The sequence below is a fragment of the Telmatherina bonti genome (assembly GCF_933228915.1).
Source record: "Telmatherina bonti genome assembly, chromosome: 9".
NCBI classification, from domain to species: domain Eukaryota; kingdom Metazoa; phylum Chordata; class Actinopteri; order Atheriniformes; family Telmatherinidae; genus Telmatherina; species Telmatherina bonti.
Genome location: NC_136627.1, coordinates 36,460,980 through 36,476,574, shown reverse-complemented (window position 1 = coordinate 36,476,574; position 15,595 = coordinate 36,460,980). Strand labels below are relative to the sequence as shown.

The 15,595-nt window shown below is 44.4% G+C and overlaps 1 protein-coding gene across 1 annotated transcript in view; it reads left to right on the top strand.

The window, feature by feature from the left end:
* LOC306760109 (uncharacterized protein) overlaps positions 1 to 12,093 on the top strand; it is a 53,630-nt gene extending 41,537 nt beyond the window's left edge. The window contains exons 3-4 of the mRNA XM_079245898.1: positions 4,221 to 4,727; positions 11,050 to 12,093. Coding sequence (XP_079102024.1) covers positions 4,221 to 4,727; positions 11,050 to 11,072 — 530 coding nt within the window. The 3' untranslated portion in view covers positions 11,073 to 12,093. The remainder of the gene's footprint in view (positions 1 to 4,220; positions 4,728 to 11,049) is intronic.
* The last annotated feature ends 3,502 nt before the right edge of the window (positions 12,094 to 15,595 follow it).

Here is a 15,595-nt window from a genome sequence, read left to right as displayed (position 1 = left end):
GTAAATACACGAAAGCAAAGGAAAAGTATTAACATTAAGTAAAGAAACATGCAGATTTAGAATTGAAATAAACTCATAGTAACTTAAGATATATACAAAACATTTACAACATATATTGATCTTCCTGTTGATTTTAAAAGAGGAAATTGGATGTTTTAAGAAGATGGAGCAGGATTAAGAAGGATTTACTTGCAGCAAGAGCCCCATTAGGGAACAGTTTTGAAATCCTTGGCTGTCGACGGGACTCAGTCTTCCAGCATTTATGTGTGGGTTTACACAATGCCTTGGAGGAAAGACAGCAGAAGCAACTGCTGCTGCCAAACATTCAGGGAAGGGTTAGTGTCCACGATCCTCACGGAGAAAGCTAAGAGGAAAACATCCAACACCGCTGCTGTGTGTTGCGGACTTGTAAGAGCTAGTTTAGTGATTAGTTATTGATTTCTGTCCGCGGACATTGCACAGTCTGATCTCGGGCTGATCTCACTGGGCTGTCCACTCCTGGGAGACAGACAACTGTCTCCAAATAGGTTGGAAATGACCTTCTAACCCTTCCTAGACTGACACATACAGACCTACAGTCCTAATAGCTGTCCAGAGACAGTTATTGATATTCAATAAAACCTCAGTAATGGCTCGCCAGCAGCAAGGAACTGTTGATAACTAATAACTATCAGTCTCAAGAGTCTGAGTGTGTCTCTAGAAAGGGTCGTAAGGTCACTACCAAACTATCTGAAGTCTTTATTCAACAGCGAGAAAGAGAGGAACATTTAAGACATGTGAAAGTTACACCCAAGATCAGATTCTGCAATGCAAAGAGTACCTATAAAAACCCACAGATCTACTTTACAAACTCTCCAGTTCAGTTAGCAGGTTAAATGGTTACGTTCATGACAGTCCATTTAGAAAAAGACTAAACCACTTTGACTAGTTGGGAAAGTTTGCAAGGAGAAAAAAACAACAACATGGCAGCACAGCTTAGGTTGGCAAACACACCTCATAGCAGCTGTGAGCACAGTGGTGGAGGTATGATGATCTAAACACCTAGCTAAAGCAGGCATTGACCTAGTCCAAAGTCCAGACCTGCTCCTCACTGAACCTGCATATCCATGAGTTTTTCACAGAATGAAAGCAACATTTCTCAGATTTCCACAAAGTACAATTGCAATTTCCACTAAATGGTGAAGCCTGGTAACCAAACAGCCTGGTAGCCTGTTAGCCATGTAGCCTGGTAGCAGGCTAACTATGTAGCCTGGCAGCCTGGTAGCCAAGAAACCTGGTAGCCTGCTAGTCAAGTAGCCTGGTAGCAGGCTAACCATATCGGCTGGCAGCCTGGTAGCCTGTTAGCCATGTAGCCTGGTAGCAGGCTAGCTATATCGGCTGGCAGCCTGTAACCAAGCAGCCTGGTAGCCTGTTAGCCATGTAGCCTGGTAGCAGGCTAACTATATCGGCTGGCAGCCTGGTAACCAAGCAGCCTGGTAGCCTGTCAGCCATGTAGCCTGGTAGCAGGCTAACCATATCGGCTGGCAGCCTGGTAGCCTGTCAGCCATGTAGCCTGGTAGCAGGCTAACAATATCGACTGGCAGCCTGGTAAGCAAGCAGCCTTGGTAGCCTGTTAGCCATGTAGCCTGGTAGCAGGCTAACTATATCGGCTGGCAGCCTGGTAACCAAGCAGCCTGGTAACCTGTTAGCCATGTAGCCTGGTAGCAGGCTAACTATATTGGCTGGCAGCCTGGTAACCAAGCAGCCTGGTAACCTGTTAGCCATGTAGCCTGGTAGCAGGCTAACTATATCGGCTGGCAGCCTGGTAACCAAGCAGCCTGGTAACCTGTTAGCCATGTAGCCTGGTAGCAGGCTAACCATATCGGCTGGCAGCCTGGTAACCAAGCAGCCTGGTAACCTGTCAGCCATGTAGCCTGGTAGCAGGCTAACTATATCGGCTGGCAGCCTGGTAACCTGTTAGCCATGTAGCCTGGCAGCAGGCCAGGTAGCCAAGTAGTTTTTTTTCTTTCTAATTCTAATACCTTCCTGCAGTTGACTGTTGTTTGCAATCAAGGGTTGAGGTTATCTTTTTCTTTCATCATTTGCAAAAAGATTTGTCTCCTCCTCTGTCTATACACATAGTATCATCTTTGTTTGAAATGAACTGGTAATCTGACCCCCTACGTCACATCTGTTGATGTGTAAATGCTAAAGAACGTGTTTCCTTCACACTTCTGTGGTAAACCTCTATATGGACAGGAGTTAAAACTTTTCTAACTTAAGGGGAAGTAATGTGCGTGAACATTGTTCCAAATTAAATATTCAACAACTGATGGTATACTGAAAGTACAATAAAGGCTCAGTCAACAGTAAAGACGAAATCTGGTTCTTGGCTGTTATCAGGGATATTGTCACAGGGCGGCACAACAGCGTTTCTTCACAACATCCATCCATTTTATTTTCTAGTGGTGTTTTATGCTTGTCAAACATGACGCCTCGATCTCTGAAGTTGAATGCAATGATTTCCAGATCTTAACAGTCCATATTTTGCTACAAAAATGCAGATAAAGAACATATCGGATGTTGAAACTGAGATATTTGACTATTTTATGGAAAATAAAAGCTTATTCAGCCAGTTCAGCAGCTAAACTCCTGTTCCACCATGCTGCTGTGATGATGCAGGATGTGGTCCAGCATGGTGGAACCTGCAAGGTCTTCCCTGAAAGAGACGTTGTCTGGATGGGAGCAGATGTTTCAGCATTGATGGAGCTTCCCAGATGTGGAAGCTGCCCACGCCATCGGCACTAATGCAACCCCATCCCATCAGAGATGCAGGCTGATAACAAGCTGGATGCTCCCTCTCCTCTTTAGTCTGCAGGACACGCCGTCCATGCTGTCCACAAACTATTCCACATCTTCATCCAGGTTTCCACTCAGAACATTTTAAATTAGCTTTGGTCCAGAGAAGACGGCGTGTTTCTGGATCCTCTTCACATATGATGGAGCTTTAACCTGCTGGTGTGGATTTCAGCCTGAACTGGGTTGACACTGGTTTCTGGAAGCTTCCTGAGTTCATGCACTGGTTTCCAGTAGAGAATCACGTCAGGTTTTGCTGCATTACCAGAGGAAAGATTGTCCCCGACATACAGAGAATCCACTGAAGAACATTTTCTGAAATTGTTCCACATCTTTCAGACCCAGTTTGTCTCAGATTAGCGAAACTCTGTTAATCTTTCCATCTGAGAAGCTGCTTCTCTGAAATGCTGCTTTTATACCCAGTTATGTTACTGGGTTGTTCCCTGTTACACTGGTCATGTTTCCGACCTGTTTCCAGTTTAACCCGTCTTGTTACAGAGCTGTTGCTAATTAGTGGACATGACTCCAGATGTTTTTGTAGCTTCTGTTTCAGCTGTTTACAGATGTGTTGCTGCATCAGATTAATATTTTCCACGAAATCATCATCGGACATGTTGTTTTTCTTCTACTGGGAATAAAATGTGACCCGATTAAATGTGGAAATCTTACATTTTACCCTTTGGAAATGGAGTTCTAAGTTTGTTCACCGCATTTTTTACATTTCCTGCGTTCACGCTGCAACCATTTCAGATTGTTTTACTTTTATATCAGACCTTTTAATGACAGTCTGAACGACGCAGATGAAATTTTTAAATCTGACTTTCATATCTTCTGCTAAATGGGATCCATAGCAACGTCAGTCTGAACATTCACGCCACATTCAATCTGACTTTGACGTCGCAGAAGTGGGATAATCGTCACAAACTTCACATATATTTACTTTGTTGTTTACTTTTCTTTTTTTGTTATAAATGAAAAACAACACGGAGAAAGATGTCGGATTTGTAAAACTGTTGATGCTGCAGGATCAGGTGACGCGTAACGTAAAGTTATCTTGCTCTTAAAAATTTGCTAATTGCATCGTCTTAAATCGTGATTTAGATTGAAATCGATAAATTGCGCAGCTCTACGTTTTCTACGTCTACGTTTGCTTTTACTCAAACAGAAGAGATGAGTTGGGATGCAGCATATCTGTGTGTGATTTTTATTTATTTCCTAAAAGCCTCCATTTCTTTGTAGTCGTGTTTCTTTGTGTCATTCATCCTGCAGAGGGACAAATATCCAGCTTTTGTCTAAACTTCAACATATCATTGAGCTTTTTGTCACAGATTTAAAGCAAATCGTTGCTTCAGAAATGTAACCCTTGATTCTCCTTTTCCCTCCAGGTGAGGAAGCCACTGCCGAGGAAGGAAAAGATGGGAAGTCAGCCAAGGCCAAGCGTTCCCACTTCGGCCGCGCCGTCTCCCTGAAGAACTTCATCATGAGGAAGGGCAAATCCAGCAGCGTGGACGCCAAGGAGGGAGAGGAGGCCGCGGAGGGAGGAGAGGCAGCTGAGGAAGAAGGTGCTGATGGAGAAACAGCCACAGAAGAGACCAATGAGAAAGATGCACCGGCGGGGACGGAGAAGACGCCGGCAGAGGAGGAGAAGAGCGAAGCCGAGGAGACCAAGGAGCCAAATGAGGTCAAGGAGCCGGAGAAGACGGCGAGCGAAGCGCCGGTGACCAACGGCGAGAACGGCTGCTCCAACGGCACGGCGGAGGAAAACGCCACACACAATCACCAGGAGGAGGAGACAACAGAGAGCAGCCCCGTGAAGAAGAGCAAAGAGGCGGGAGGAGTAAAAGACGAGGCCAACGCCAAGATCATCAACGCCACGGCGACTGTGAACAGCGGTGAGTTAGAGCACGCCAAGCGGGACTCTGATGCGCCTCAAAACAGCGACGGCAGCAAAGACGGAGAAACTAACAACAGAGAACGACGAGTTCCATCACTAACAAACAGCAGTAAACCCAGCCGTGGTGAATCAGAGCTAGCGCTAACCGTTAGCGACGACGAGGAGGCGGGGGAGGCAGAGTCTCCACAAAATGGTGGTTGTCACGCCGATGTGGCGTCATGTGGCCAGGTAGAGAGAGAGGAGGATGAGGAGGAAGAGATGAGGAAGAGGGATCTTCGAGAGGCAGCGGTGGCCATAGTTCAAAACGTGATGTCAGCAGCAACCGACCAATTAGAGAGAGAGCTTTGCATCGACAATGGTTTAGACGGGTGTTACCATGCCGACTTCAGATACTGAGAAAACAAACACGTTTTAAATTCCTGTGTGTGGAAACACACTTGAATACACTTCTATGTGTTCTATGTATATGTTACACAGCTGTTAGCTCACATGCTAACGCACTCACAGTGACAACATCCAACAAGCGCACCTGCCAAATGCTCACGGATTTATAAGTTGCAACATGTCCAAATATTCTCACGTTTTTGGAAAATATTTTGAAAAATTCACCCTTTGTTACAATTTTCTGTCCTTTGAGCAACAGATTAAGACCTTTGCTGTTTGTCTTAGTGCACAATGTTAGCATAATTATTTAAACTACATTCCAAATAATTAGCATTTATTGTGAGAAAACCCATGTGCTATTTCCCCCAAACAGTGCAGCTAGCAAAGGAAAAAAACAAAAGTCCTTTTTAAAACAGATGTTCACTGGTTATTCCAGACTGTCTAATGCATGGACAGTGTGTTAGCATTTTAGCATCTAGTTCAGATGTCACTGTGTTTTCTTACAGATATGTTACAATTCTTTTTCCAGATATATAAAACATCTGAACTTAGATCTCCTAAGGTTAGGAATTTATGGGTATTGTTTATTTATTTATTTATTTATTTATCTATTTATGCTGAACCAGTAATTAAAAAGAAGCTCTTCTTGTCTCTTGTTTTCTGAGACGGAAGCCATCTTGCTAGTGTCCAAGGTAATGCGTTGAGTCCAACACTGACATCTACAGGTGGGTCTGTAGTAGTGCATCCATCTGTAGTAAGCTAGCCGTATGCTAGTTGGGATAGTTTTTAGATATTTTAGATGTTTCTCTGTATCAACACGCCTGATTGAGATGAGTTCTAAAGAAGTTGATCAAATGTTTGAACCATTTTATTTGAACGAGGGAAACATCTAAAATCTGCAGGACTGTGGCCATCTAGGACCAAACTAGCCTAACCCTGAGCTAACCCAATCCACCATCAGACATTGTTAGCCTAAACCTTGAAAAAAGGAACAGGGAATCTGTACAGATCTTAGCTGTTGAGCTGGAGTTTAAGATCCATGCATCTTCTGCCGCTTATCCGGGGTCGGGTTGCGGAGGCAGCAGCCTAAGCAGGGAAGCCCAGACTTCCCTCCCCCCCAGCCACATTTGCCAACTCTGCAGGGGGGATCCCGAGGCGTTCCCAGGCCAGCTGAGAGATGTAATCCCTCCAGCGTGTCCTGGGTCTTCCCTGGGGTCTCCTCCCAGAGGGACGTGCCTGGAACACCTCACCAGGGAGGTCCAGGAGGCATCCTGACCAGATGCCTGAGTCACCTCAACTGGTTCCTCTCGATGTGGAGGAGCAGCGGCTCTACTCTGATCTCCTCCCGGATGACCGAGCTCCTCACCCTATCTCTAAGGGAGAGCCCGGCCACCCTGCGGAGGAAACTCATTTCAGCCCCCTGTAGCCTGTTGGCTCTGGATGCTGTGGGGCTGTCCTGGCTGACACGCCTCTGCAGCATCGTGTGGACATCGGGGACAGTGCCTCTGGACTGGGAGACTGGGGTGGTGGTCCTCCTTTTTAAGAAGGGGGACCGGAGGGTGTGTTTCAATTACGGGGGAATCACACTCCTCAGCCTCCCTGGTAAGGTCTATTCATGGGTCCTGGAGAGGAGGGTCGAATCTCGGATTGAGGAGGAGCAGTGCAGTTTTCGTCCTGGTCGCGGAACAGTGGACCAGCTCTATACCCTCTTTGGGGTCCTGGAGGGCGCATGGGAGTTTGCCCAACCAGTCTACATGTGCTTTGTGGACCTGGAGAAGGCGTTCGACCGTGTCCCCCGGGGGCTCCTGTGGGGGGTACTCCGGGAGTATGGGGTACCGGACCCCCTTGTCCGAGCTGTCCGGTCCCTGTACGACAGGTGTCAGAGCTTGGTCCACATTGCCGGTAGTAAGTCGGATTCGTTTCCAGTGAAGGTTGGACTCTGCAGTAATGCATACTCTGTGCCGGTCTGTCGTGGTGAAGAAGGAACTGAGCCAGAAGGCGAAGCTCTCGATTTACCAGTCGATCTACGTTCGTACCTATGGTTCGTACCCTCACCTATTGAGCTGTGGGTCGTGACCAAAAGAACGAGATCTCATATACAGGTGGCTGGAATTTAAGATGTTTTATGTATTTCGTGTTTGCATTTGTTCTGTGGAATCACAACCTACTTTTGTCTTGCTAGCTCACTAAACAGTGATGCAGATAAATGTTTAAAAAGCTTTCTGATGAACTTCTTTATCAACACGTGTGGACAAAACACTTTAAGAGAGGGTAAAAAATTTTTCACAATATTTTATAGTTTTTAATTGCAATATTTTTAGGTTTTGCATAATAATAGGGGTGAAGGCAGCTACTGAGTCGGTGTGACTTCATTCGATTGCCTGATAAGAGTGTCTTTTGAGGACTTTCAAACCACTTCTTTGTTAAGAAAACAGTTTCCTCTGTGGATCTCAAAAAATTAGCCAAAACTATAGTCAGATTTTAGGCCAAAAAAAATCCCAGGGTGGATTAATGAACCATTGGCAGTTATGCTAGGAGTAACCTCTGCTTCCAGTTGGTAAGCTAAGCTAACCCAACACATCTGGTGATTGTTTGATGAATATTAAAACCTGCAGCTGTTCTGCAAGGAGCAGTAAGAGATGCATCTCTCAGCGTTTAGTGCTGTGTCAGCTTCAACGTAGCATTGAGTTCATGAACTAGTAAACATCAAAACCACTCCACAACAAAGAGGACTCAGGTGGCGAGCGCAGATATTCAGAGTTAATGTCTGGAAACGGCTGCAAGCTGCGGCGTGCAACCAAGCCGCCAGCTCATTAACAAGTAGCGAAAACAATAAGAGAAGTCCTGTTTTTCCTTCACGGGGTGGTCAAATCATTCCACGTCTTCCTGCCCAGGAGCTACTAGAAAGCCGCTGGAGACCAAGCAGTAGGAGGTGAAGTTCCTCTGAACCTCTTCCATTATTTATCCATCCAACCCCCCCTGTTCATTCAACAGCCCCGTGAGGCTCGTTGTCCAGCATCCGGCCGGCTTTGATCTCATTCAGCCCAACAGATGCTTGTAGAGTGGCCTCTGCTGCCGCCGTGCAGTTTTACCGGAGGCCTCTTTGAAGTTCCAACTCTTTTGCTAAAATTAAACACTGGTTAGAAGCAGGTGTTTGGCCGCAAACTGTGCCAATCTCTCCGCGTTGTCATGGCGACAAAGCAGCAGCAGATTTTTGCTGAAATGTTTAGTCGAAGCCAAAATCACACAAATGTACAACCACACGTCTTTGTTGTGATAGTTTTAGAAAATTACACTATTTTAACTGTTCATGTAAAAGTTCTGCTTTCATAGTCTGAATGTAAATAAATCAATGTGATTATGCTGTAGCTCTACAAACTTTCACTAAATTAATGGATTTTGTTTCGGCACTTTTCAAGGGTTCTGCTTTTATGGTGGTGCTTACACCACTGGACATCTGATTGATTGAGCATGAAGTCATTAATGTCCACTATAGCTTGTGAAAGCCGTGATGTTCCAGCAAATTAAGCACAAATAAGAACCCAGTAGCATCAACACAACCTTGTGGGAAGATGCCACATTAATGGTTTTTGGACTGAAGCTGGAATACGAGGCAAAAACTGTGTGTGTTTAGGAAGTTTGGAAGGAAATAAGATTTTTCTGTCTTCAAGTCGTCTTCAGGAAGTGTTCTCAAGGCCTTTCCAAACTGCTTCTTTGGCGAGTCGCATCTTAATAGACTTCGAAGACTGGGACCAATGTCAAGTGTCTAGTTTCTAGATTCCTCCAGTGGGACCCTATTTTTAATGTTTTTCGTTATTTATTGAATATAAACAGCTGTCTTTTGACACTCGATTAATTGCTAAAATCCAAACAAGTTCCTGTCAATCTTCAACATGGTCTGCAGGAACAGTCCAGGATCCTCGAAGAACTTTCCAAACCTTGATTTGGACGTGTCTCTCTGTTGTTCAGTTCCCCGTCTAGATGATCCCACACTTCTTCATTAATGTTAAGATCCAGTCTCAGCAGAGGATTTGTCACTGTATCAGGTCCGGGATATGGGGAGATCCGTCTCCCTATCAGACCTGTTGGGGTCCGGGATCTGTGGAGAATCCGTCCCCCTATCAGACCTGTTGGGGTCCAGGTTCTAGGGAGGATCTATCCCTCTATCAGACCTGTTGGGGTCCGGGTTCTAGGGAGGATCTGTCCCTCTATCAGACCTGTTGGGGTCTGGGTTCTAGGGAGGATCTGTCCCTCTATCAGACCTGCTAAGGTCCAGGTTCTAGGGAGGATCTATCCCTCTATCAGACCTGTTGGGGTCTGGGTTCTAGGGAGGATCTATCCCTCTATCAGACCTGTTGGGGTCCAGGTTCTAGGGAGGATCTATCCCTCTATCAGACCTGTTGGGGTCCGGGATCTGTGGAGAATCCGTCCCCCTATCAGACCTGTTGGGGTCCAGGTTCTAGGGAGGATCTGTCCCTCTATCAGACCTGCTAAGGTCCAGGTTCTAGGGAGGATCTATCCCTCTATCAGACCTGTTGGGGTCTGGGTTCTAGGGAGGATCTGTCCCTCTATCAGACCTGCTAAGGTCCAGGTTCTAGGGAGGATCTATCCCTCTATCAGACCTGTTGGGGTCTGGGTTCTAGGGAGGATCTGTCCCTCTATCAGACCTGCTAAGGTCCAGGTTCTAGGGAGGATCTATCCCTCTATCAGACCTGTTGAGGACCGGATCGTGGGGAGAATCCACCAGACCTGTTTCCACCAATCTTCAGTTCAGTTATTGGGTCATGTGACCTCAGGCTTTTCTGGCTTCTTGACAGCCACGTTTCCATGGAGACCATTTCTGATGAGGCTTCGGCCAACAGTAGATGGATCAGCTGAAGGTCCAGATGTGTCTCTAAGGTCCTGGTTCAGGTCTTTGCTGGATTTCAGACCCCGTAGATAGTCGTTTAGTCTCTACATGTTTAGTCTCTGTCCAGTTTCTGCCTCCACGCTGAGATGGTTTAAGTTTCTATGTAGAATCACCTCATTGCAGCTAAAATCCTGTTTTCTGTCTGAAGTTGCTGTTTTTAACAGATGGTTTATGGTTTCGTACTTCATACATCAGACTCAAGTGGCGTAACAAACAAGGACTGGACTGAAAAATTTTCCCAAAAAAAATCAGATTTTCACAAAACTGGAGAAAAAGAAACTAAGACCGCTTTAAAAGATCGCCAAAGTCATCATGTTTTTATGCAAGCATGTCTACCGAAAATGGTTTAGCAGGAACAGGTTTCAGTTCACTGGATTCCCCAAGACCCCGTTCTTCATCACTGTCTTCCATATCAGTGCTGTTTGACGCTAAATTGTTCGTAATCTCAGGAAATCAGCTCTTTAACAGGAGTTTAAATGTAAAGTTAAAGAACCACCGCAAACTCTCCAGCCAAGTTTCACCTTCCTCCTCTTCCTCCGTCATTCAGCCGCTAGCGCTAACTAGCCGTAGCACAGATAGCTAGCTTTGTGTTTGCAGTGGAAGAGAAAAGCTGGTTAAGCTGAGTCCATCAACGGATTAGTGGGCAAAATCAAAGTGTCACAGAGCCTCTTCAACAAGCCAGATTAACTGGCCGTCTTTGTCTCTGCCGTCTCACTGAGGCAAAGACAGGACAGACGGACGGACTCAGCTTATTTATCAGATTTCAGGGAAAAAAGTGGACGGTGGAAAGAAAAACGGCCGAATGCAGGAGAAAACGCCTTGCAGAGCGTCTTCCTGGTCATGTGACATGTTTTGTTTTGGAGCTGTTGTGTTGTTGTTGTTTGCTTTGTGTTCACAAAAATAACTAAACTAACCAGCATCTGTACTGAACCACTAAAACACATATAACCCTTTTTTCTGACTGTTTTTTATTATTATCATATTTTTTAATACATTTTTTCAATCTCTTCTGTTATCATTTTACCAGACAAAAAGGCGGGAAACGTGTGAGGCCACACAAAGAGGATTAAAACTGCCCGGGATTCGCTGAGCAAGGAGCTCTGAGCCCCACCCCCCAACTCCTCTTCCTCCTCCTCTTCCTCCCCCTTCATCCCTCCTCCTTCCTCCCGATAAGCGGAGTAATCACGTGTAAACAGATCGCCATGGTGACAACGACAGAGCGATGGAGAAGGCGAGAGAGATGCAATTCATGTAGATGAGAAGTGAAAAATAATACTTACTCAGAAAGCAATAATTCAACCCCCATCCTCCTCCATCATCCCTCCATCATCCCTCCATCCCCTCCTCCGTCCGACACATAAACACATCTACATCCAGTGTTCTTTTTTATCTTTTTTTTGCTTGTCTGTGAGATTTTATATTGTCTACGAGAGAAAAGAAAAACGCAGAAATGTAAAAAAAAAAACAAAACAAAGAAAACCGAGACATTCCACCCCCTCCAAACCTCCTTTGTCTCTAAACTCTGCTCTCCGTCTCTACCGACTCCTGATTGGTGGATTTAGACGAAAACAAAAAAAAAAAAAAAAAAAAAGACTTAGTTTTATATTGACAGCCATTTTGGTTTGTAGTCCCCTTCCCCTCCTCCTTCACCCCTTCTTCAACCCCCCCTTCTTTGCCCCCCACCTCTCCCCGCCTCTCATCCATCCCAGTAGATATTTGACAGGACCATGTTGCTACGGTAAAAACTGCCCCGAGGACTGCCACCCCCCAACCAACACTGCAATGTCTTCAGCTCTGTGTGTTTAATGTTTTTAGACTGTTATATCGTGTACATGGATTTTAAAAAAAGGAAAAGAAAAACAAGCATCAAAGATTAAAGTCTTTTTTTGTTGATTTCGTTTCGTTTGGTTTGATTTTTTTTTTTTAAACACATCTTTTCACTGTTACTGCAGTCTGACGATATGCTGTAATTAATAATAATAATAATAATAATAATAATAATGATGATGATGATGTTTTGTTGGTCCAAGTTTTCACATGTCCGCTAGCAAATTGTCAAGAAAACAAAAAATAGTACAATAAAGACTAAAATCTAACAACTAAAGTGCAAGTCAGTGTGGAGGATTTTGTTTTATTTCTGTCTGGATGATTGAAGCGTGTGCAGATGGGGGGAGGGACGATCAGTACCCTGAGTATCGATAATCTGATCCCTTTACATAATGGGCGAAATAAAACCAGATTTCTTTGTATTAAAGTAGATCTGTGTTATCCGGCAGCAGCAGGTCGGGGGGCGTCCATGTGCCAGTCGAAGCCGCTTCACACCCCCTTCATCACTCTGACCTTTAACCTCCGGGCTCAGCCATGTTTTGCAGCAACCATCTAAGATATATGATGAGAATGCCACTAAATGTTTGAGTTGAAAAATATTTTGACATATTTGTGATAAAACAAATGTTTTAAAAAAGTTAAATAAAGCAAAAAAGAAGTTAGTGAGTCAATAAAATCCACTACATCATCTTAGCAGGAAAACAGATTACATCAACATAACCTTAAATAATAATAATAATTGGTTTTATTAATCCCAACTGGGACATTCAGCTCTGCATTTAATCCATATCTAAATGCTCTGAATGTTTTTTACACCGGGGTCTTAACTTCTCCATGACAAGCTGATCAGCACCTATTCAAACATTAACTCTATTTGTTCTTATTTTATTCAATAATGGAACCAAATACATTTGCAATTAAAATTTTGTCAGTAGTGCCTGATAAAAGACATTTATATATTACATGTATGCAAAACTGCACATTCAATAAGACACCCAATAGGCTGATAAAATCACAGAACAAAATAAAACTACACGAAAACTTTTAAAAGTTCAAATTGAGCTCATAAACACAAAATGTACTAAATATTATATTTGACCACATCAGAAAGGAGTAATTTGAAAGAACTGATGGCAAACGATGGAAATTAGACAAGTAAAATGATGGTTAAACTGTAGACAAAATATATAGTTTTAGATTTTCAAATAAAACTAATTCAAATGAAAATTAATTTGCCAGAAATGACAGATGTTTTCTGCATTTATTTTTGTTAAAAGTTAGAACATTTTAAGTTTAGTACTGAGATGATGCTTCAGGGATGGGTAGCATTAGCTAACTTGAGCTAACTTTAGCTAACGTTAGCTAATACTTCACATAACACTCAGCTCTGCCTTGTTACTAAACCAGAATTAACTTAATTAACTGAATTTTTGCACACTATTTTGCCTTTAAAGAGATTTTAGAAAAATGTTTGTCTTTATTTTTCCTTTTAAACACTTGTTTATAACTTTCATTGGGTTAGCGATTAGCAGTTTGTTCTGCTTATTGGAGCATGTTGTACAGCTGACACTTTACCACCACCTGGTGGTGAGAAATAGCATTGCACCTACGCCTCTCATTGACAATTAAACCTTTCTTGCTAACTGCTCATTTTAAAGCTCATCTTCATAGTTTTGTGAAACAAAGCAGAAGTCAAACAATCCTCGACCACTTGTTGACTACATCAGCCAATCACATGGAAACATTTGGTCTTGTCAACATCCTGAAGCTCAAACTGAGCATCAGGATGAGGTAGAAGGGAGATTAAAGCGACTTTGAACGTGGCATGGTTGCACAACCATCTCTGGTGTTGACAGAGAATGCTCTGCAAAGAGAAGATAGCTGGATATCCTGAGGCTACACCAAAACTGGACAATAGAAGATGGAGAAATGTTGCTGGTCTGATGACTCTCCATTTCAGCTTCACATCCAGATGGTAGGATCAGAATCTGTTGGAAACATGGATCCATCCTACCTCGGAGCAACGCTTTGGGCTGCAAATTGCACTGAATTTTAGCATAATCACAACGACACTAATATCCATTATTTTTGTAATTACGCTGGAAACTGTGGACTTCTAGTAGATATTTATAGCTTTACAGGATAAAAGAATGAGCAAAGTACAGAAAACAGGTCAAAACAACACAAAAAGTAAAGTTCAGGTGATAAAAGCAGATTGGAACAGGTGGGTTTTTAGTTATAATTTAAAAGTAGTGTTGTCAGCAGTATGTCGAAGGGAGTTCCAGAGGTTCGGGGTCCAGTCCCCCCAGGTTCGGGTGGGGGTCCAGTCCCCCCAGGTTCGGGTGGAGGTCCAGTCCCCCCGGTTCAGGTGGGGGTCCAGTCCCCCCTGGTTCGTGTGGAGGCCCAGTCCCCCAGGTTCGGGTGGGGGTCCAGTCCCCCCAGGTTCGGGTGGAGGTCCAGTCCCCCAGGTTCAGGTGGGGGTCCAGTCCCCCCAGGTTTGGGTGGAGGTCCAGTCCCCCAGGTTCAGGTGGGGGTCCAGTCCCCCCAGGTTCGGGTGGGGGTCCAGTCCCCCCAGGTTCGGGTGGAGGTCCAGTCCCCCAGGTTCAGGTGGGGGTCCAGTCCCCCCAGGTTTGGGTGGAGGTCCAGTCCCCCAGGTTCAGGTGGGGGTCCAGTCCCCCCTGGTTCGTGTGGGGCTCCAGTCCCCCTAGAAACAGGTGGAGGCCCAGTGCCCCCAGGTTTGGTATTTGGTCCCAGGGATGATCAGGAAGTTATAGAGGGTTTTATGGGTGAACTGAATCGGCATGGAATAAGGAACACGTGATGGTTTTGGAGAAAAGGGGTGAAGGTCCAGTTCTGCTCCCTGACGTACCTAAATGTGGACACACAATTTCAACATCCTACCACAAGTAGGCAGTGCCGAGTTCAGAGTTCACTTCCGCGTTTTGACACTTTGGCATTTACAACGTTAATGCCTCACTATAAAGTTGTTTTCAACTGTCCAAAAACTCCAGAAGAAGAAGAAAACCATAAAGTTCTTTGATGTTGTCAACTGCTTTTTCAGGTGCTTTTAATTTGGCAGCTTCTGCGTCGTCGTTCATCCATTGTGTGCCAGCTACACATCTCAACACTGCCCCCTACGATTTTTGGTGGTATTGCTCTGTTTTCTGAGTCAAGTGAAAGATAGCAAAGCTCCTTGAAAACAGACCAGATTATGCACATAGTCGTCTGTGGATCTGTTGTCTGCATAGAGCATAAATGCATAAATGGACGATGCGTAGTCGGGAGCAGATGTGGGTGAGGATGCTGGTGGTGCACATAGACTGTATAATGAGATGGGCGGAGCCTCTATGATGTAGGGTTTTGAATAGATTAATTGTAGCTCGGTGGGCGGTTCCCACCTTCGCCATCTTGACAGTGTCAAGGAGGTTGTCACTCTGGGAAAATAAAAAATTGACAAAGAGTTGGAGCTGAGAAGATGGCTGTGTGTAACCCAATTCATTGTCAAATGTTCCTCAAGTTTTTACTTTTCCAGGATTTTCTTGTCCCATGTGTAAGAATTTTTGAGGGGCTCAACATGTGGTCCATACAGATGGATGCAGATGGTTTTAATTCTTCCTGAGTGAAGATTGTTTTAGGCATACAGAGATTCCTTTAGGTTCTCTAAATCTGCGAATGATATTATACAATGTGTTCAAAGTGAGTAACAATATTCTGAAATTGTTTCACAACTTTTAGCCCCATTTTGG